The sequence below is a fragment of the Melitaea cinxia genome, chromosome 20 (assembly GCF_905220565.1).
Source record: "Melitaea cinxia chromosome 20, ilMelCinx1.1, whole genome shotgun sequence".
NCBI lineage: Eukaryota > Metazoa > Arthropoda > Insecta > Lepidoptera > Nymphalidae > Melitaea > Melitaea cinxia.
Window position 1 is genome coordinate 8,573,832 of NC_059413.1, and position 24,756 is coordinate 8,598,587.

General features: G+C 37.9%; 1 protein-coding gene across 1 annotated transcript in view; it reads left to right on the forward strand.

The window, feature by feature from the left end:
• LOC123663772 (homeobox protein cut) overlaps positions 1–24,098 on the forward strand; it is a 158,154-nt gene extending 134,056 nt beyond the window's left edge. The window contains exons 5-10 of the mRNA XM_045598438.1: positions 4,909–5,039; positions 5,461–5,973; positions 19,390–19,583; positions 19,793–19,938; positions 20,748–21,649; positions 21,749–24,098. Of these exons, the coding sequence (XP_045454394.1) occupies positions 4,909–5,039; positions 5,461–5,973; positions 19,390–19,583; positions 19,793–19,938; positions 20,748–21,649; positions 21,749–23,307 (3,445 nt within the window). The 3' untranslated portion in view covers positions 23,308–24,098. The remainder of the gene's footprint in view (positions 1–4,908; positions 5,040–5,460; positions 5,974–19,389; positions 19,584–19,792; positions 19,939–20,747; positions 21,650–21,748) is intronic.
• The last annotated feature ends 658 nt before the right edge of the window (positions 24,099–24,756 follow it).

The following is a 24,756-nucleotide window of genomic DNA, read 5'->3' on the forward strand; positions in this document are numbered from 1 at the left end:
TGTGTGTGTGTACCTAATTAACGTTTTTTCTAAATAGCCTCGAACGCATTAAACTCTCCGCTAAAACACGTCCAACCGATGTTTTCAATAGTTTAATGTGTTATTTTTACCAATATGGCGACCGATGGGCGGCGCCTTTGATCCATCAAAGGGCAAGTCGCATCAAACGGGCCGACAGTCGCGACATAAAATCACGCCTGTGCAAACACCGTAAACAGACTTTTTAAAGAACAATCCTATTTATATCTAGTAATCAATCGATTACCCAACTTAACGGATGTCTGTCTTATAAGACAAATAATTTCGAAAAGAGCATGTAGAATATTAAGGAACGCCGATCAAATCTTTTAAAATTCTCTGCAGAGGTTTCATTGAAGATAAATATATATTCACAAAGTCATTGCTTAAATGAAATCTAAAAAGGAAAGTACTATCAATCATACCTGTGTAAAATAAACAAAATACCCAAACCGTATCAGAAGGAAGGCGACACGACACGAGACAGTATCACCGGGCCCGCACAAAAGATCGAAAGGCAATACGAAGCTCTCGCCCGCTTCGGACAAACTATCGACTTACACGACAAGCTGATAGACAAACGAGGAACACAATAGAAAAAAACTTCGCCTCAATTACCGCGAAGCACGCGATCATTTGTCGTTTTCCCATGATCGAAAACTCTCCCAAAAATAATCCCGAAATAATCTCTGCTCTATGTAATCTTCGCTCAATAGGAACTGTTCGGAGCACCTGTAGCGGTTTATTGCTTATTTATACCGCTTCTCGAGCACGGATTAAGTTATAGCCAGCCTTCGAAGATTAAAGCTTAATAGGGGGCGGAATGGATTGATTTCTAGACGATACCGCGCCAAATCTCCACTAATACGGGGATCGAATACCGCTCGCTCTCTGAATTTTGATTAAATCTCAATTCTAAATTTAAATATCGCGAAGCAATTAAACCACACATAATGAAATTTCTTTCGAAACTAGACAGATTAAACAACGCTCTGTAAACATTTGAATTTTTAGTTGTCAGTCGTAAAATTACATGGAAATGATGGTAAAGCTTTAAATATGAGCACGGCGCAGAGTATACAATCAAAGATTCTACTCTTCGACTAGTGTTTACAATGCACTGGCTCTATACTAAAAAAGACAAATAAGGAATGAAACACCGCTTATCTCTTGTTTAATTAAAAACTATGCATACAAGATTTACATATGCCGGGGAGGCAAATATCCCGACCATGTAGTAGGTACCTCCTATATATCTATGGAGCCTATCGTGGACATCTGTCTCCATTTGCTTAGGCGCTGTTTGACTTACATTTAACGAAAGTTTAGTCACACACAAATTATCAACTAATTTACGCTCCCCGACATTTTTTCGGTCCATAAAGAAAACGTCCTAAGATTTTTACTGCGTCGTGTTTACACAATGATCGCGAGAATATTTACATCTCGGAACTAGGAATCATGCCTTTGTCAATAAGTGCATAAAAAACAAAGTGACAAGTCATTTGACAGCGACTGTGGACTCTATGGTTCACGTACAAGTCGTTCTACGGTTGGGAAAAGACGAAATATTGACTGAGAGGGATGAGTATTTTTTTATCTGTGGTATTTACCTTCGCATAGGTATTTGGAGGTATGTACGAGTATTTCGGTTCGTTCGTCGGCCGTCAGTCGGTATTGACCGATCGATCGGCCGCGATTGGTCAGCGGCGGTGGGCGGGGCGCTGTTATCGGCCGATGATGGGCTGATAACGAGTTACGTCACCTCATTGTTCTCATACCGAAACCGCTTTACTATTTTTTATCGATAATAATTGTGATTGGCGCGAGATAACTTATCTATGTTCTGATTTTGAAACAATAAGATAACCTCTTTGTAATTTTGTGCATTGGCGCAAAACAAGGAAACGTATTATGAAAGAAATAATAATTTCATATCTTAAAGCGAATATACTTCATATCTACTATAGTTGGTAAAAAAAATACTTACAGATTCACATATTTATAAAATTTAATCAATATTCAACATTTGAAACTTCGACGAACTTGCTTTAATATTTGCTAAAATATTAAGCGTCATAATCACAAAAAATTATTAATTTAAAATCGTTATCTGCTAATAAGTTGCAGTGATTAATGAATTATCAGAGGGCGGAATGTGCCCTTTAAGGGAGTATCAAAGACATATTTCGAAAGGGTTGAATTCGATATTGATTTATAAGTAACAAATTCGTACTTGAAACGAGAATTAGCGAAATTCGAAAGGGTAAAATAATTTCAAAACTTTGCATACGAATTGAAAATATTTATGTTACAAAGCATTATTTAAGTGTACGTTATATGTTTTGAGATAAAACACGTCTCCACTCTGCTGTGAAGCGTTTTATATTTTGATAAATTATACATTAAGGTTACTTTGTTAGATAAAAATAAATTATATAATAATAAAAAAATATACTTTTCGACAGTTATGAAAATAAGAAATAGGTACAACACATTATTAACATGTTTAAGCCTCTCTTCGACGTAAGCTAAACAGAATCAAACATCACGCAAGAATCAAGCCCACGCTAATAGATCGATGCTACCACTACAAAACCACGACATCATTGGTAATTAATTCAAAAACTCCTTCCACGGGAAGTTTGCTTCGTAAATTATTCAGTGTGTTACAAGCCTTAAACTGAAGGCTTTTGGTCGAAGACAAAGATGCTTTTAAGCTTCCGCATGAAACAGCAAAGCTTCGGAGATGCTTTTAACGTGAAAATATTAAATGACTTAATATAAAAATTAGCAGTTACCTTAAAGCTATTTTTAAACTAATTATATAATTTTTTTCATTTTAGAGTTTTTATAATACAATCGAAGACAACAAAGACCAATCAAAAATCTTACAATTAATAAAGGAAATTGTCATGAAACGCCTAATCTAAAGTAATTTTCGTTCCGTTTTAAAAACACCTCAATAAATCTGTTTGTAATTTTAAAATAACCGCTTTTTACTAAATGCATATTGATGTATTATATACACGGTACATATACCAAAATAACATTTTTTACAATTTTTGTCTGTCTGTCTGTTTGTTTCGGCAAATTCTTAATTCTTAAATGGCTGGACTGACTTTAACGGGACTTTCACTGGCAGATAGCTGATGTAGTAAGGAGTAACTTAGACTATTTCGGTTTCAGAAATTTATTTATTTTATAATGCGAACTGAACAACTTTTTTAAATTCCACGCGTTGAATTCGCGAGCACAGCTAGTAGATAATAAAAATAATAATAATGCCTATTCCACATCTTTTTCGCCCCCATCAAGGAGGTTAAAACTAAAGCAACATGGCGGCCACTCTCGTAAAATATAACCGTGTCACCGACTCATCCTGACACACTTACAAGGGAAACTGCGAAACTTACACTTTAAGTTTTAAAGATTTAACATATAAACATTATTTATGTGTAAGAAACTTCAGTTAAGAGTTTTTTATCTGATTTTGTTTTAATAAAAGCATAACTTCGTTCAAGACCAATCAATCCGACTATTTGCTGCACAACTATGATAATAACCCCTTTTAAACTATTCAACAATTATATAAGAAAACCAAACTCGAGTACGAATTGTAACAATTAAACATAGCACGTTCAAATCACCTGGGGACTCGATACAGCGTTTAGTGCCAACAATAAAGTAACTCGACTAAATCTGATCGTCGGTCCCCACGTATACAGCCAATGAATTCACCTGCTCCCGAATTTAGCGCCGGTGTCCCGATCAAAGGCTTAATTGGTGATATATTAAATTGTAATTAAGGTACAACCCTATTGTTGTAGGTGTTAAAATCTCTCGAGGCGCCCGATCGGTCGCCGGATTTGTTGCACGACTGATACGGTTACGTGTTGGATGAATCGAATGAATTTATATATTTATATTTTTTATCTGCATTTCTTTCTAGTCAGTTAGGAGTGGATTTAGAAAGAGTAAACGGCTTAGTAATTTTATTTTAATTATGTTTTAAAATGCTAGTAGTTTTTGTACTTTTTATTTTATACTTATTACTTTCTTATCTTCTAAATTATATTGAAAAATCGTAATGAAGAACCGCTTATTAAATATGTATGGGTTTTTCTATGTATGTAATAAAAATTTCAAATTATTACCGATGAGATAATTAGGGCGAGGTCATCCTGATACCTTAATAAATTGAATAAGGGCATTGATTAAAACCATTCCAGGTGAATTAATTAAGTATTTTAATTAATACGATATGCCGGTGTCCTTATTGGCAATATTCCTTTCATAAATTTATTGAGACGCAGCCCTTTGAAGCGGCCCTATTAGCAGATAAGAGCCCCTCTGATAATATAGATTCAACCTGGCCTTTAAATATCGTAGAAAACATATTAATATAATATTTTTAGTATAAATGTTATATTTTTAACTGGTATTTATGTTCTGTAGCTGCTTTTAGTTGTGTATCATTATTATTGTTGCTAATACGTTTGCCGAAAAGTTTGACTTCACATAAATTTGTAAAATATACATATTTTAAATATTTTATACTATACTAGCGTATTCATTAAAATGTGGAGTTTTTTAAACATAATTATATCTCTCATGTATTTCTTAAACGTATAGATTATAAGATATATATAACTAAAAGTTTTTAGTTAATGTATAAACTGTCTCCTTGTTGCAGCATGCTCCGTTTCTCGGAGCTGGGCCCTACTGAGAGGCCACACTCACATTCACACCCTAAAGACATATTCGGATCACAAAATCAGTAAGATATGAACATTAATACTTTGCACGACATCCCATCAACGTATCGCCCTATCAATCGACGGTTAGATACTAAGAAATATTTAAAAGTGAACGTTTCGTTTGTTGCAGCTTGCTGCGATCGATGGAGCTGGGACCCAACGAGAGGGTAGAGCGCAAGGAGGCGCTGCGCTCGCCCGCCGCGCCTGCGCAGCGCGACAGCTCTGCGGAGCGCGAGCGCAGCACAGAGCGCCGCGACACCGGTACGTACCGCCTCTTACCTCATGCCACTAAAATAACACCCGTCAAATTATTCCGCGCCATCCTCCACGTCCCCGACTCGAGTTTTTTTCGCAATTTGTAAGCAACGGCCATCCGAGCCGCATTAAATGAGACGCAAACTCTAGTCGGGGCCCGTCGTGGTGTGCCTGTGTAATGACCGCGCGCTCGACCGCGTGTCCTCGCCTAGTCCGTGTCGCTGTTCTCGCGCGCCGGAACACAGCTCCCGCCTCCGCGCAGATGCGACTCACGGACGCTCCGCCGTAGGCCCCTGAATAACGATACGAACTTGAAACGCACCGCTTGCGCGTCGTACGCCGTCGTATGCCGCTCGCCGGTGCGCACCCCACCCCCCGAGCCCCTCCAACCTCCTCGTGCCCCCGCGTAACCGTGCTCTCACCGCAGGTGGCGACGAGTGGCCGAGCACGCCACCGCCGCTCAACAACAACACCACGCATCACAACAACAACGGGCCGGTCCCGTTGCCGCTGCCGCCGCCGAGCCCGTTCCGTTTCGAGGAGCACCGCCCCTACCGGTTTGCAGAGGACATGGGCCCTCTCCCTCCCGGCGCACTCGTCGGCCGCCTCGGAGACTCTCTCATACCAAAGGGCGACCCAATGGAAGCCAGACTGCAGGAAATGCTCAGATACAATATGGACAAGTACGCGAACTCGAACCTGGATACGCTGCACATAAGCCGGCGCGTGCGCGAGCTGCTGTCGGTGCACAACATTGGTCAGAGACTGTTTGCGAAGTACGTGCTTGGGCTTTCGCAAGGGACAGTGTCGGAGCTGCTCTCGAAGCCAAAGCCCTGGGACAAGTTGACCGAGAAGGGCCGGGATTCGTACAGAAAGATGCACGCGTGGGCCTGCGACGAGGCGGCCATCATGTTACTGAAGTCACTTATTCCTAAAAAAGGTAGCTATTGATACTAAATTCCTTTACAATCGAGCTAACACCAATAATTATACTTGTCGATTTCACATCAAAGTTGCCATATTCATGCATAGTTTCTATTTCATATTTTTTAACTATCGAAGTTTCTATCTTAACTGATATAGATGACTAACCGTGTATGACACGGAAGTGGGTTTAAGAATACATCCGTAACAGAATCAAAAACGATCGCAGGTACGAATCGTTTTTGCGCTATTAATCAGCGAATCACAGTAAACATTACTGGTGCTGGCTCAACCCGCATGTTTTGATAGCGGAACGTTCCGTTCCATCAATTTTTCCCCTCGAGTCGATCTTCCGAACGGTTCGCCACGTTACCCGTTATCAGCGCTTGTCAAATAGCCCATCAATCATGAGAAGAATCCACCGGTAGCCGCTTAACTCGATCCGCAGCTATTAACCGCCGAGAACAAAAGATATATTTTTGTTAAAAATTTGCTACGATCGAACTATGCTCACACTTTAGGAACTCTGCGTCTTGGACGATCATTTCGTTCTTTTTGCAGTGAACGAGGAATAATAGTTCAGATCTTGTAATAATTAATCGCTCACAGTCGTTAGGAGAGCTGCCATCGTTACGTCGGAAGAACTAAAGTCAGCTGAAAAATTGTCCAATTAAGTACCTTTTTTTCGTAACTCCCGACATTGGTTCTTCCGATTCCGCCCTTTATACGAATCCAATGGTTCGTATTCCACCTGATGGCAACTCTCATCTCCGCACTTTTTTTTTATTTAACACATGTTATTTTTGTTTGTTCCTTTGTCCTCGTCCTTGTTCCTTTGCCCTCCTCTCCTCACCTTTTCCCGTGCGGAAACTAGCTTCAGAGGGCCAAGTGTCCCCTCCCTTGCTACCAAAGGGGGGTGGGTGATAAGGGGACATGGTCAAACCGGGCGTACCGCGACTTCAATTTATTGTTTTAATACGTGTCGTTTCCATTAAGCCCCGCCATTTTATTTTTGTTAGTCAAAATAAACGTATTAAAAATAATACGCACACTAATACTTATTATGTAAGTTGTTTTTCATACGAGCCTTTTAGAAGCCGATCCATAAAGCGGCTATAATTTTCGTCGTCTGTCGAAAAAAAGATATGAATTGTAAAAAAGTAGCTCTGTATTACAATGCAGATCGCTCGCAAGCTCGACAAACGACAAACGGGTAGACAAACGGACAAAAGTGTGGGGAGACAATGGGGAAGGAACTAGCCACACCTAGCCACCACTCGCAAAACAAATGTTGCCATTACGTATCGTGATTCTAAACTCGGGGAAAAGTTGACATTTTAGATGGGAACATTTTTTGGATTAAAATTTAGAAACATTTCGTTCGATTTAGTTCTGCGTGCATTTTTACGAATATAAAAATCGTAATTGAAAAAGAACGTATTCTTTTTCAATTACGATCCTTTCCAACGTTGGTAATAAATGTAGAAAGGAAAAAGATTTCATGACATAAACTACATCGATAACTTTTCGAACAATTTAGTTAAATAATTCCTATTGTGTATAATTCAATTCATAAAAAAGAATTAAAGTTTTTTAATATCGTGTTTTATTTTTTAAATTATTATCATCAGAATATTCTTCCGTTCTAAATTTAAAAAATTAACGGACTAATGAACATAACGGACGAACGACCTATCTCCAAAATTAACAAACAGAGAACATTCTAGAGCCAAAAAAAATCATAGAGAATCGTAATGCTGTGTCCACAATAGACAATGGCCATACAAAAGCATGCATTAACCTCTTCTCACTGAGGACTCAAAGAAATTGCAATAGTAATTGGGTAGCTTTTCGACTATTTTTCGGTACCTTCCATTGTTCTTAGAATTAAAATATTCCTCTTGTTAATAATCTTACACACAGAAGATTATTTACATACATAATGATTAATCCAATCACCACATAATAATTAATCTGACTGATTGATAAAATATAATAGTAAAACAAGCGAACAAAACTTACAAAGTAATATATAGGAACATGAAATTATCTTCCAGAAAAAGTTCTATTATATTCTGATAATGTTTTATTAATATATAAAAAATTAGTTTTTTAACAAACTTTTTTTCAGATTTCCAAAAAGCTAACAAAGTAATATTTAAACCGAATGCGAAAACAGTAATCGGTACCCATTATGTATCGATAACGTTTTAATAAATTACTTTAAATAAGTTTTTTTCGTGGTCTTTAGATTCCAAAAGTGTTGATATTGACAAAGAAAAGATGGAGTTTGAAATTTCCAAAGACGTTGCAATAGTAGTGCGTAATTTGTGATTGTTCCGTGATAGCTCTGTAATGGTCGACACAGGAAACTATACATATACCAACCGTGAGAATTTTCCATACTATCAGTATTTCACATTTTCGTTTACTTTCACTTTTATATTTATATTCACATGTCACCGAAAAACTAATCAAAAGTATTTCGTCAAACTTTTATGAGATATAAAATTTATTTTTTATTTTTTTTGTTCTACTAAGCATAGGTTTCTACGTCGAGAACTGTTAATAGATTTCAGAATATTTTATTAAATTATTAATAATATAATATAGGTGTTTGTTTTGTTATCTTAGAGACTCAAAATTTTTTTTTAAGATCGATAAATCCTAAAAAAATATATTTGTATTTATTGGTTGTCTTTGTAGTGGAAGATTATAGGCTGTAAAATATCACAGTGGACTTTTAAGAATACAACAATCTCACGAATATAGTACTTAATCGTAGTTCGGGAATTCGCGTAAGTTTTATAGGTATGCAAGATATAAAGTAGGAAAATTAAGTGGTTTTTCGCAAATATTTAGCTGACTTTCGATTCGCTTCTTATAATCTCGCAGGCCCTCATTACGCTACGGTAACACACGCTCATTACGTTGCAGTAACATGTCATTTCCCGATGTTTCCACAAACGGCCGGCTCCCACGCTGTCCCGCGTAGCGATACCATTGTTGTCTACGTTTGTCCCACGTTTATGCTCGACCGATATGTAATCATCCACGATTGGACCCAAAACACTATAAAACTATCTTCATATACTACTGCCGTATGCCGTTTTCCCTTTCGTTCTATGACGTCGTCTATATAATTTTTTCTCCCGTATTTATTAGTAAATTAAGCCCAATAACAAAAAATTAATTGCTTCGACAACGATCGTTCATGTAGAAGCATGATATTCAGTCAATTTGTTCAACATCCATTATACATATGTCTATTCAAGCAAGACATATACGCAATTTATTAATCATTGAAAAAAGCCCACATAAGCCTCGCTCATGTACTGCATACACAATAAAGTCAATTACGCGCGACCGCCCACACAATTTGTAATAGAAACGGTGGTAAAAAGGCAAAAAATGCGTTTATTAATTAGCGCAAGGCGGAACTGCACTGCCCTGTGAGCGACCATTAACTTTTTTATCCGGAACTGCCACTCGATCGTCGGGAAGATATTCGTAACTATGCAAAGGACTCGCTCACAACGACGCGCGACCCAAAACGTACCACACAACTGTTTCTATTTTTAAAATTTAAAAATGAACTTGAACCTTCTGAGCGTCGTTACGAAAACATTTTTGACATTTAGAAAACATTCGCGTGCGAATGTAACCGAATAATAAGGCTGTCTTCGGTAAAGAAATTGCAATTCGAAATTCAAAAAATCAACTTACTTTTAATTAATGGCCCATGTCTCGCTCCGCCGTCCGCTGTTAATATTAAACCGATATCTATCGTGACTACGTTCAATTTCCGAACATCGAGCGTATAAATCGGTTACTTATCAACGTATATCAAACAATGAACACTGCCAGTTAGCGATATTGACTTTTTTTCACACCCACCGAGCCGTAATGCGAGCCTTATTAATTATTCAGTTAATCCTTCGGTCCAATTAAGAATAGTTATAGCTATTATAATTATTGTTCTTGCTGCAATACGCTCGAGTGATAGAGTGTTCTAACGTGTTTATTTTAGCTTCTTTCCCTCAGAATTGATGTGAAAAATTAACTGTTATTGCTGTTTTTCAGTTCGACATAAATCACGCGTGTTGTTACACGTCATTGATTAATTGATTCGACAATTAGAAGTTGACAGTACATACATTTTAAATTAAGAACACGAAATGGCGAGAAGAAAAGACGCGTGAAAAAAAGGTTGCTATGTTGTTCACGCAGACCGAGTTCGTTTTTCAAATGCGGTCGAGCGTGTGGGAGCTCAAGCGAATATTTGGACAAAGTTGGGCTCTCGAAAGTGCTCGAAGCGTAGCGTGAAAATCTATTTTCAATGGGCACTATCGGCGGGCGCAGTCCAAGGCTTTGCTCAAGTTAAGCGGCCGATGTCCTAACTCCCCCAGTGCTCTCGGTTTAGCGCTAAGCAAATTTTAATATTCAATTGGGCTTTTGTCCGTTCTGGAATAGCTGGAAGATTGCGTGTAATGAAACGTTTCGGTATTAGCATAGATTATCTATGAATTTTCTATCTAATGCTCTTCTCGCTTCTTGTAGAAGTTTCGCTTACTTTAATATAATATAATGTGAACTTTTAACAACATTTACTTTAATAATTACTTTTAAACAATAATTACTTAGAAAATATATCATTAAAATATGTTTATGTTAATGTTTTTTGCTAACTATTCGATTCGAATATCGAAAAGCCGTCAAAATTAAAATTGCCAATGTGTAACATTTAAGAACAAGTAAAAAGGCTTCAATTTGAAATTAATACAAAGCCTTTTTATTTGTTCTTTTTTTCTGTTTTGTCATTTTATAACATTTGAAAAGTTTTACTCCAGTCAATAGAGGGTCAGTAGGTAGCAAGCGAACTGTCGAAAGTGTTAAGCGAAGTTAACTCGAAAACGTATCGCAAAGTGACTACTTACGAGCTGGGCAGCATCGAACGAAAATCCCTTTAGTCTGAAACGTACCGTCGACGGGACTTAATTTAATTTAAACTTATTCTAAGACATAGGCAATTAATTTATCATTTATTTATAAGTATATTTCTTTTATCACAATGCTTTGTTAACAGAATACTTCTATTAGAAATATAATGTTTAAACTATTCATTTACTAATAATAATGACAATAATTATTATTAATTGCCTTAATAAACAAATATAATTAATTGTGAGGTATCATCCGATAACCCTAAAACTGAGAAAGGGTTAAATCAACACGTTGGAACTTTTAAACAAGTGCTCGATACATCATAAATCAAAAACTTCCGGGCAAACAACGAAATCCTGCAAAAGGATAATCACATAATGATCGTCCGTGAACTTCGTCGAGAATCGAATTTTAACACTTCCGTGCCTACGTATAAATATGGAATAAAACTGATTACTCAGACATTATTTCGAGGACAAGTTACGCCATCTAGCGATCGGTAGAGATATCAAATACTTAAAAAAACGTTATTAGATTAGAGCACTAATCTCTCCATATAAGTAAACGAGTGTCTTACGCGTGGACAATTATGAAATTACGATGACTGGAACAGACGTTTAATTTACGAGGCAATTATTACTAAGTACCTACCTACTACAAAAGACATTTCAAGCAAAAACCCTACCAACGGCAGCCACTTAGAAAGCGCCTTTGAAAAACTAAATAGCCGCTTAAAGAGCGTTTACGATGAAATAACGCAAAAAAACTTTAATATAAAAAAAGGGCGAGTATGCGCCCAGCAATGTATACGTAACGCCATCTGTTGCCGAGTGGCGGCGAGTGCGTAGGGTCAAGAAATTATTTCGCAAAGAATTCTCGTCGGCCCGCGGCCGCTTTGATGGCTTCCGACGAAGCAATCAAACCTCTTTACGGGCATATTTATGATTATAATACCGTGTCTCGTTATATACATTATGATTTTGTACCTAACCGAGTGCGCGGGGTAATAGCTGGGTTGTAATTGTTACGCGTAAACGAGTCGCGGGCGAGCTCTCCCACTTATCCTTTATTTATCATATTCTGCGACACGACTTTCTTATTAATTATAGTTTTTTACAATGATCGTGGAGCACAGAGTCAACAGAGTGTATTGGTACTGCGCTCGCTAGGCTGGGATACATTTTACCTAACGTTAATGAACGTAAGTAATTGAATACGGTACACATACCGCATTTCTCTTTATACCTTTTGACCTTCATTCATAAAAGAAAAAATTGTACCTACCCCTTCAATGTTTTTTTTAATAAAACAATATAAGGCATATCTTGTCGACTTGTTTGTTGAATTACATTGAGATACGTTTGAAAATGTTTATTTGAAAACGCCTGTTTTTCTATGAAGATTTCGGTCATGCAACATCAAAGTATGACCACAAATATCAACTAATCCACATACCATGTCGTGTTTGCTTTAATATGGTTGTATATTTATAAATGTAGTCTATGATAAAATTAATATTGTCAAGTATAATATAACAACTGCTAGCAAACCAATTTAAATAAATAAATAAAATCTATTTATCGAAATTTGTCATTAACCTTTACTCATTATAGAAACTGCATTCTTTTTCATATAAAATGTTACAGCTCACAACAGTTTATTTTGGTTTAGATACAGAAACTAAAGCTGAAACCTTGGTACTGTCTAATAAATTTATAAACTCGAGCTAGGAGCGAGATGACTTGATGACGTGGAAAATATAATTCAGTCTTATTTTGATCTCTGTAAGGACAACGACACAACACACTCAAATCGGAAATTTCGGCAATTGACATGACATAACTTTGTCATACAAAATCAATTCTAATTTAATCGTATATCATAAGAGAATTTATATCTTCTTGAATTGTAAGTGTTTTCTTAAACACAAGTCGTAATTTTAATATTTATTTACCTAGTTGATTATGGGTACAAAAGCCGCGTCCACAAGTTATCGTAAACACTCGCCCACGCGTTTCGATACACGTAGAAGCTATCGCGCGAAACGTAACTCGAAAACAGAGAGCAAAACGGTTATTATTATAGCGAAGTAAATCACTCGAAAAGGTTAGTTTACTCGGGGCACGACGTAAGAATTATTGTTACCACGTAAACTTGGCAAACGTCTGGCCGAAATATAGCTATTAACATCGATTCAAACGGCAACACTGCGATTGTCGCGTTCGCGAATCCGTTAATATTGGTGAGAAATCTTAATCGTCCGCCGCAATAACATTTCAGTTCATTATTCGTGTTAAAATAAGTACACAACGTTCATGATTAATTAACGACACACCTATCTTGGGCAAAAGCATGGGTATAAGTCACCGATCTGTCGCGGGAGATGGCCTGTTTAGCTTGTCAGTTCGTCGCAATTTGTGAGCCACCATTTCGCATCTTTGCTCTCCGCCTCGAATAATTAGTCAGGATTAATGTTTCAGCTATGAATGACTTGTTATTGTGAAATTAAGGTCAATTGGCAAAACCCGCCAAAAGAAGTTCCAACGTAGAAATGTTATTTCGATATAAACGCCCGCCACATTAGTAAAATAGATTTTGTATAATCTGTTCCCAGTGTTCCACATATAACATATGTTATGGACTTTTAATTAAAGCCAATAAGGGCGGTTACACACGGGAACGTTGTGGCTCGCGTGCTAGGCCGCAATCAATCGCATTTACAATCAATAAAACTGTATGAAAATCAATGCAATTATACCGGCGTCGTAGCATGATTATATTCCACGGTAGAAAGGGTAAAAACGGCCGCGAATTATCTCTCTAAATCGAATAGAAGAACTTTTTCGACGGACGAAATTTCGAAAAATTTGCAACTTTTGTACGAACTTAAATCAATTGTCGCCACACGGAGCGTGGAGCCAACGATCAGGTGGGACTGAACTATGTAACGAACGTCCGCTGACGTCGCCTGTTATTTCGTTATAACATTTAGCTATCGTTAAAAGTTACAGATCTGCCCCCGCGGACCGGTCACTCACCTAAAGTACACTTTATGTTCCAAATTGACATTTTTTATAACAATATCTTGTTAAATATACAACCTTTTTTGTTCACAAATTATGTATGATTTATATAAAACTCAACTTTAAATGTTAGCTTTCGCCATTTTCTTTAGTAAACTCGGTTCGGGGGCTCTCGGCGGAACTCGCAAAATTGATTATCGAATCTAGTTACAAACTACTGACGTCCGCGCAACGAATGCTCTTACCGTTTTTACCCACACTCGGGGGAATTTCGACAAATACCGACGGGATGGGTAACGTAGGATACCTAAAATATATTTATATTCTCGATTCTCTCATCTACTCTTAAAAATTCAACAGCGTCAGCAACATAAGAATCATTTCGTCGTATACATTTATCTTTAATTTGAACAGTATAAGAATCTGAAGCAATATCATTTCTTATTATGTCAATTATACTGAACCGAGAAACCCATATATCGTAAAGAAAAACTCATAAATAACGGTTATTAATAACACAACAGACAAAAGTAACGCTCCGTATCTTAATAGGGAAACATCCGAGAATGCGTTTGACAGCGACGTTGCATTGTTTTTAATTGACAGAAGTTTTTGCGGCTCGTGAGGGCGATCGTTCGGCTCCGGAATCAATCGTGGTCGCCGCTGATTGCCATCTAGCACGCGATAGTGATCAGCCCCTACGCACGCACCGAACTTGCTCCGGACAAAAGAAATTCTTGGCGTTACGTGCTCTAATAACTCATGGGAAAGGCCGCAGGAAAGAGCGAGCTATTGACAGGAATTCAACGGTTTTATGTTTAATGATTCCGGAATCGTCTATGCGTCCTATTTTGACATAAATTGTTACCAATGTATGCACATCGATACAGTGGGCCGGTAGCAATAAACTTTATTACATAGCGCCGTCAAGGCCACCTGCGATAATTTCACATCTCATTTGTACATTTCGTTCCCGCGATACTTCACCAATGGCACCTAATTCAACAGTAGTCGGTTTTTATGTAACGTTTTCTTGCACCGCATTAACAATTCAAATGCGGGCATTTTTTTCGCTTCCCGCAACACTTTCGAGCCCGGCGTCCTCGCGGACGAGTCCGATGCAAATGAGAATCGATTCGCGTCGTGACGTCTAACGCGCTCTCTCACCCCTTTCTTTCTCCAACTACCCACCTTGATTTACAGTTCCGGATACGCATTCCCCATTCGCCGCGAGCCGATATATGCCGCAACTAAATTAACAGTATATTTTTTTTCACTGTCACAGTGACACGATAATTTAGGGCGCCTTTACTTTCCAAAGCTTTTGAATATTCATATAACATTAGCAATCAATAACCGCTACAAAGGTATAGTTTTCGCGTGCACGCACGCGATACGTTGTCGCATAAACAAATAATTTCTTAGCCTTTATTATTATAATGGCACAACAGCAGCGAACAAGCAAGTATGTAAAAATAATTTACACATAATCTAAATCGCCAAAAATGGAAATATTTTAATAGACACGGCGAATTCTGTCATTTCACACTTCCAAAGGTCGGAAAAAGTTATTAGATTATTAGATGTACGTAGAACTCATAATAATTTGACGTCATAAAAACTTAAATAGTCCATGGTTTCCGAGTAAAAACACATAACATTTCCTATAAGTAGCTTTAATCAAACAATACAATAAACGAGACTTACGTGACCGGATGGCATTAATTGCGAACTCCTTTTTTACTCTCAATATCCATCAAAAATGCACATCGTAATGGCAACAATAAAGTAGTGATAGCATCATTTCAGTTTATAGCTTCGTGGCGAGATAACGAATGAAAGTAAATCAATAGTACTCGTAAGAATCGCTAGCCATCTTGCTGTCACGTACAAAATGGCGACAATGATGTAATGTGTCAATCCCGACCAAGAGCGCAATTTTTGAGTATGTTCCGCGGCACGTCAACGTAATTGTGCGGACGCTGCGTGCAGAATAACAAAACATCCACTAGAAGATCAAAGGCAATAATAGACGTGTGTTGAAATTTATCGACGGCCGTATCGACTGAATCTCTAATAAACGAATCGGTTAACGCCTCTAGTGCCTTGATTTGCCTGTACATGTCAGAAATTTAAATCTTCCATCAGGTGAATATTGACATAACAGTAGTTTTATAAACAGCGATAAAATCTATCGCGTGATTTCGACTACGACTCCATGAAGGACGATGACTTTGGTAAATCTATTATTATTGTAAACGATGGATAATGTCGGTAGTTGAACTTTTTCAACTTAATGAAGATCCTTTAAATAAATAACTAGGCGTTACACGAGATCATATTGATGATATACAAATAGACTTTCTGACACTCTGTAAGAGTTGTAATTAAGTAATGAAACTTAATAAAATTAATTGGAACTTTTCTATGTTACACTGCTTACATTTTTCATACCCTGCTGAAAGATCCAGATAAATCCAAATAAAAAACTAGAATTGATGGGAAATTGTAAAGTTGTGAACTATTGTGTGTTTGAAACAGGGATTCCAAATACTTTATTCAAATTTGATACGTTTACAATTTTTATCTGGGTGTTTTTCTATCCAGATAGATCTATCAGGATCCCCAATGGAACTCAACATTTTATGTCGGAGTTTTTCCACACATACATATATTTCCAAAAAAAAAAATTTAATTACAAATATAAAATAACACACATTAAAAAAAATCCCGCACATTACGAGTTTATATATATATATATTCTTTATATCAATACAAGGACAATTAAATTACCGTAATTTAAAATTAAAACAATTTTAATTTACAAGCTAAAGTCGATAACATCACTGTAAACAACAGGTAAGTAATTGTAAAAAAAAAGAAGTAATAAAACACAAGATTTACATTCGTTCAAAATAGAATAATTTTATTGTTTGTTTGAGTTAAAATTTTCCATCGCCTTGTCTACACCGTGCGTGACTGACGCAGAGAAGAGAGAGTATTAAAAAAATGAAAGCTAACATAATGACCCTAACATGGATCTTGTGAACATTAGAGAACTTAATCGTAATGCCCATTGGATACAAAATCTTACATAAACGATAATTTGAATTATCATTTTGATACAACGATTACATACAATTAGATACAATTACAAGCCACACATATTATGTCACACAATATTTCGAAGTAATTGTAGATAACTAATGTCACGATCGGCCGTCATAACGACAGTTTGGACAGTTAATTTCCTAAAGTATTAGTGACATAAAAATTGAATGCCCAATTAAACGGTCATTAAAAAAGTAAAATGAGCAATTATAAATCCAAATCACGTAAATAGAGTTATTGTCTAACGTTTATAAGACGAAAACCGTGTACATTATGGTCATGTAGATGTAATCTGTGAGACGTGCCCGCCATCTTTGTAAATATATTTGTATCACGTTCTTAGTCATAAGTCGTTAAGTCTCTGAATGGAGATTTCACAAAAAAGCTAGTTTATAAAAAAATAAAGTCTATAGAAGGACATGATTATGTCTCTTGCATACTTAACGAATATCGAAGTAGCACGTGAGAAAAAATGAGTGCGCCATTGCGACAATATGAAGTTGCGTAAACGGCGGTGTTGCAAAGCAAATCTGCTTAATATGATCTATGAAACGGCAGTGTAAATATTTTTACTGCAGCTAACGCCCTTCTAATTTATATTTTCAACCTATTAACATATACTAATAGCAAATCACAAACAACGCTCGATTTGTGAACACAAGTTTTATTAAATTTATTGGAAATTCTACTTGACAAATTACTTTTATCACTTTAATACTACGCATTGACGCTAATCCAAATATATTTAAACTTACGATTCGTTAGTTGCTCCAAATCGACTGTTTTACGTTTCGATAAATAAGGCCCATTTTACGTCCCAATAAAACATTATATATACTCAAAGATACAGCAGCGCATTTTACCTTTTATTACCAATTAATCAAGATGCATTTTTCCTCGAAACGCCGCATCTAAAATAAACGGATTTACTGAAGAATCGTTGAACATATTGTCGGTTTTAAAATAAAATTTAAGAATGCAATTAAGTCTTTGTGATCTGAAAATTAATACGGTACATCTTAAAAGGCACCCTTGTCGGAGTCATTAAGACATCGCAGTGTAAATAACACTACCGAAACTCCCGGAAAGTATGCCGACAGGTGTCGTGTGTCAAAGTTTGTTTTAGAAATAAAAAAGAAAGCAAATTACTCGCCATTTCTACCATTCGCATTCTCACGAGCCGTCTAGTGTCGCAGTTAACTGTCTGTAATAAGCTCCAATCATTCGACTTTCAATGCTCTATTACACGAGGAATCAAACACGTAATTTGCATCGCGTTTTTCTAAAGTCAGACGTACTTTCACGTTTTCCACGCGGATTGATCTTTTTTATTGACACAGACACATTAACTGTTAATCCTCGTTAAAGTAGTCTGATGAACTGTTATAATTTCAATCTATACAATTGCGTTTTCACTTATGCGTTTCGTACATTAAAATATTTGGAGTATTACCTACATACTATAAATATATAGGATCAAAGCTTAATCCACCACGCTGCTCCAATGCGGGTTGGCAGATATATTCCCTACTACGAGTAACGATCGTTATCAGATGTACATGATAACAACCGGGACCGACGGCTTAACGTGCTCTCCGAGGCACGGTGGGGAGACCCACAGGGACTGCACAAACACCCATACCACAGCAAACCTATATGGCCAATACAAATGTTTGTCATGTGCGGGGATCGAACACGCAACAGGTACAATCCATGACTGTAACGCGGCGTATATGTATATGTATATATATATATTTATAACTCTTAATTGTGAAAGGATCTTAGCGAGTGAAAATTAATTGTGCGTTTTAATTAAACTAATGTGTTCATATATCAGCATCTAAATTGTGTCGTTCCATTGTAGTAACGGAGACAATATGTTGACAGGACGAATGACCACAATATGGCGGGTGGTTTTCGCGCGCAGCTCGGATTGTTTATAGTTGCGCGGGCGCCATTTTAAGTTTACTGGCTTAGGCGACGAATGGTCGGCCCCATTCAGCGATTATCTTTAAATCGCCATCCGTTGCACTTCTGCGCTTTAATGACCTACCTAATTTCAATTGTACCAAATATAACTTCTTTATTTATTACTTGGCAAGAGTGTACGTGCGCAACACAATTTAACCGCAATTAAAATTGTGCTGGATGATGAAGTTATTGTACGCCTACCGGCTATAAATAAGAATAGTCAGGACAAAGAACGACTCAGGGGCGTAGTTAAGCACGTTTACATATAATTTAATATTATTTTATTGTATTATTAATTAATAAATCTTTTAAACGATTTGATATTTTTGAACAATTTATAAAATATCCTATTGTTTTGGTCTCAACTGATGATTTCGTTCCAGTTGGGACTAAAGATGGTTCAACGGGTACAGGGTTCGGAAGGCCGGAAGGTGAAGGCGACGAGCGCCTCGCGCACATGCTCACCGAGGCATCCCACATGATGAAGACGCCCACAGGCCAAACCAACAACGATGACTCCAGGAGTAACGAAGACTCGAGTTCACCCAGAACACAATGTCCTTCGCCATTTTCTAAGGTAAGTATTGTTGTGAAACTTGCAATTGGTTATAGGATTACGTATTTTTTTTTATAAAACAATTCCAAAAACAAGTAATTAAGATGTTAATTCTAATATAATATAATAAGATAACACAATTTTCTAATATCACAATTAGATAACACAATTCTCTAATATAATAATTAGAAACAAAAGTACCTAACCATTTTTTCTGAATTCTTTTACAGGATTCAAGTCAAAATAGAAGGCTGAAAAAGTACGAAAATGATGACATTCCCCAAGAAAAGGTAGTCCGTATATACCAAGAAGAACTGGCCAAGATTATGACCAGGAGAGTAGAGGATATGCGTCACAACCGTGAAGGATTCCCTGGGTATATATCAAATTGAAATTATATTTTTAGTTATTATGATCGAATTGAAGAATGTAACAATTTTATAGTCAGTTTAAATTTTTACTCACTCGCGCCACACGCCTTCTGAATCAGCTGTCAGATCAGATGGACCTATTCTGTTGTACTCTGAATGAATTCACGAGAGCTGCTTTATTTATTACTAGCGACCCGCCCCAGCTTCGCACGGGTGCAATGCTGATACTAAATATACTTTAGAATGTCTTTATTTATAGTGTGAAGCTAGCTTATAGCATGATTATTAACATAATAACAACAACATTCAAATATGCGTTAGATTACACATTGTTACAGAATGCGTTGAAGAAATAAAGGTTGACTGCTCGTTTCCCGTAGGTGATAACGTGATAAGATGTAGCCTATAATAATATGTTGATTGACTTCTTAATAATATTCGTACTAAATTTGAAGTAAATCCATGCAGAACTTTTTGAGTTTATCCCGGACATACATACCGACAAAAATTCTAAAAACTATATTTTTGGCTTCGATATCGATTGTAGATCACACCCGTTTTACAGTTTTGACTTTCCTACCATTTATATGTAAACACATAAACATAAATGGTATATAATACCATTTATGTTTATGTGTTTTTATTTATATGTATAGATATGTTATGGATAGTAGTTGTTTTGGTTACAATATTTTATTATGTACTATCGCATTAGGTAATAAACCTGTAATGGTAGTTAGTATATTTATAGCAATAAATAAAAAATTATTGCGCCATAACAAACGAGAGCAGCAAATCTAAAACTAACGTGTAGTGTGTTTCCTCCTTTTTTCAGTGGCGGCATGCCACCACACATGGAGAGGCAACCAGAGGATATCCGCATGGCGCTTGAAGCGTATCACCGAGAACTTGCCAAAATCCAACCGGGTGGTAACATTCCGAACCTCCATAATATGCCAGGAATGCCACCGTTTCCCAACCTTCTCGCTCTGCAGCAGCAAGCAATGCAGGCGCAAAACCAGCACATGAACGGCTCTGGAGCGGTCCAAGATCTCTCCTTGCCCAAAGATAAAAATACCAAAATAAATGGAATGACTGATAGTGATAAGGATAGATCTATGGACGCGGAAGAAGCTATAAGGCACGCAGGAAGTGCCTTTTCATTAGTTAGACCAAAATTAGAGCCTGGACAGCAGTCGACTGGCTCATCAGCTTCAAGCCCACTCGGTAACGCGATTCTCCCTCCAGCAATAACTCCGAACGATGACTTTAATAATTCCGCTGCTGCTAGTCCGCTTCAACGAATGGCGTCAATAACTAATAGTCTTATATCGCAGCCTCCGAACCCTCCTCACCATGCACCGCCACAACGGTCGATGAAGGCCGTCCTTCCACCAATAACCCAGCAACAGTTTGATCTCTTTAATAACTTAAATACTGAGGAAATAGTTAAGAGGGTCAAGGAAGCGCTGAGTCAGTACTCTATTAGCCAAAGACTATTCGGTGAATCCGTGCTCGGATTATCACAGGGTTCCGTCAGCGACCTACTAGCGAGGCCGAAACCCTGGCATATGCTTACCCAAAAAGGAAGAGAACCTTTTATTAGAATGAAAATGTTCTTGGAAGATGAAAATGCAGTACATAAACTGGTCGCATCTCAATATAAAATTGCACCCGAGAAGTTGATGAGAACAGGAAACTATAGCGGAGCTCCTCGTAAGTTTTCAAATTTTTTATTTCGCTATTTATTTATTTATTTTATATTTTATTTGAAAATAAACCCTTACTAAACAAATATTTTTCTTCCTTTTACAGCTTGTCCGCCAAACATGAACAAGCCGATGCCACCAACGCAAAAAATGATCTCAGATGCGACTTCCCTGCTTAGCAAGATGCAGCAGGAACAGCTTCTCAGTTCAGGTCATTTGGGTCACCTTGGCCAACCCACGCCGCTTCTCTTGACCCCGCCTGGCTTTCCTCCTCACCATGCGGTAACATTACCCCCACAACATCACGACAACAACAACAAGGAAAGGAAACCACCACCTCCACCACAACCCCATCATCAACCGGCCATAATGCGTGGTCTCCATCAGCACATGTCTCCCAGCGTTTACGAGATGGCTGCGTTAACTCAAGACCTCGATACACAAACTATCACAACGAAGATTAAGGAAGCTCTATTAGCGAACAACATAGGTCAGAAAATATTTGGTGAAGCTGTATTAGGCCTGTCGCAAGGATCAGTTAGTGAGCTCCTATCAAAACCGAAACCTTGGCACATGCTCAGCATCAAAGGCCGAGAACCTTTTATTAGAATGCAATTGTGGCTTAGTGACGCTCATAACATTGATCGCCTACAGGCCTTAAAGAATGAGAGGCGTGAGGCGAACAAGCGGCGAAGATCGAGTGGCCCCGGTCAAGATAATTCCTCAGACACGTCATCAAATGACACGTCAGAATTTTACCACTCGAGTTCTCCGGGTCCCACATCCGGTGTGCCGTCAGCAAAGAAGCAACGAGTACTATTTTCTGAGGAACAAAAAGAGGCCTTAAGGCTAGCATTCGCACTCGATCCTTACCCGAACACGCCAACTATCGAGTTCCTAGCAGCGGAACTAGGACTTTCTACGAGAACGATAACGAATTGGTTCCATAATCATCGCATGCGACTAAAACAGCATGCACCGCATGGCCTGCCCGCTGAGCCCCCGGCGCGGGACCAGTCAGCGGCCCCCTTCGACCCCGTGCAGTTTCGACTCCTCCTGAACCAGAGGCTACTCGAATTGCAAAAGGAGAGGATGGGCCTCGCGGGTGTCCCGCTACCCTACCCTCCGTACTTTGCAGCCAACTCTAATTTCGCGGCTTTGATAGGACGAGGCTTGCTACCGCCCGACGAGCGCGCCAAGAACCCGTCCGGCGGGCTCGATCTCTCGATGCCGCTGAAACGCGAGCCCGACGGTGACGACTTCGAAGACGACGACGTCGAGAGCAACCTCGGCTCAGAGGACTCGCTCGACGAGGAGTCGAAGAACGAGCCGAAGGCCGCTTCGACGCCCGCCGGCCGCTCGAGCCGAAGGAAACCGGCGGCGCCGCAGTGGGTGAATCCCGACTGGCAGGACGAAAAGCCGCGCAACCCCGACGAAGTGATTATCAACGGCGTGTGCGTCATGAGGAGCGACGACTTCCGGCGCGAGGCCGAGCAGACGGTGCGCATCGAGCCGGCGCCCGCGCCGCGCGAGCCGTCGCCCGCCTCGCCCGCCTCGCCCGCCTCGCGCGCCGCCTCGCCCGCCTCGCCCGCCGCGCACGCGCCCGCCGTGCTGCCCGAGGACAAGATCAAGACCGAGGCGGAGGACGACCGGTGGGACTACTAGGCGACGTCTCGGACTATTATTTATTGTAGGCTAAGTGAGCGATCCGTTCGAGTGTGAGGCCAAAGACTGTGTACATAGTGAGGCCGGCGTGGCGCAGCTCGCGCGCGGCGGGAACCTACGATACAAAAATTGCATTTTGCTTTAATTTTTATACACGACGGTACCCCGATCGGGTACAAATATCTAAGTATTTTTAAGTTACGGCTTAGTGATTTTTATTCGATTGTTGTAAATAAATATACCAAATATGTATCGATGTAGCCGGGAGCCACGATCTTGTATATATGTACGTAGGCTAGAATTACGTTGTATTCTATTAAATAAAGTTTATCGTTGCCGATAATTAGGGCTAGAGGTTCATTTAATTGTTAAATTTTGAAGTGCAATCCGATGTAAAATTAAGCTATGGTCTATACTAAACCCCAGTTGAAAGTATTATTATGTTTATATGAACCGGTGAGGTTTAAAATATTATAATTGGTTTACTCAAGTTTACATTAATTTAAATTATGAATTTTTATTTGAATTCTGTTTTTTTTTCTTTATATAATATTATTTTATTCAGTTAGAACGATTTTCGTCTAATAAAATTGACCCAGACACGATTGTCTTAAAACTATTTTTCTGTCCTTAGAGTAACAAGAGTTGTAATATTTTTTTTTATATTTTTAGAGAACGTACAAATTTAGACAGAAATAAAATACACTACGATTAAGCAAATGTTGTATTGCTTGAGGTTATAGTTTTTTTTTTTTATTTTATTTTTAGCAATAAATTTGCTTTTAATCTAATTTCGTTTTTTGTTGTTTTATTTTTATTTCTTTTCCTTTTGTTTCACCTGCTTTTACTAGGAGATAAAGTAAATGTACATTAAAAGGAACCGGACTCCTTGCATCAGTGTAAATAGTTACTTGTATTGTTTTTTTTTGTAAATACGGAAGTCACGTTTAGATAATTACATAGACGTATAAGTAGAAAAATAGGAACGAACGATTCCAAAGTCTGGAATAAACGAAGTCGATGTTGAATGTGACGGTTCATTACATTGAACATATAGCGTTAGGCCCTAAATTTGAAAATTACCTTAAAAGAAACATCAAAATTTTGAAAATATTCAATATATGAATGAACTTTTCAACGATTATTCAGTTTTAGTATTACCAAACTCCATACATATCGATGTTATATAAAAATATATAAACGAATAAGTTATATAAGATTAGCGAGTAATAGTCAATATAATGAGACCCTTTAGGCTGTTTAACAGTTATTTATTATCTTTATTTAAACCAGTTGCAGTGTTTTGACTCCTCTGAGCTAGTCTCATTTCGAAATTGTTTTTCTCCTGAGTTTTCGATGTCTATAGCTTTACTTTAAAACAAATATTTATATAAATGTATATATTGTTATGATATGAGTAGGTACCGAGAATATTTTTAAGATATTGTT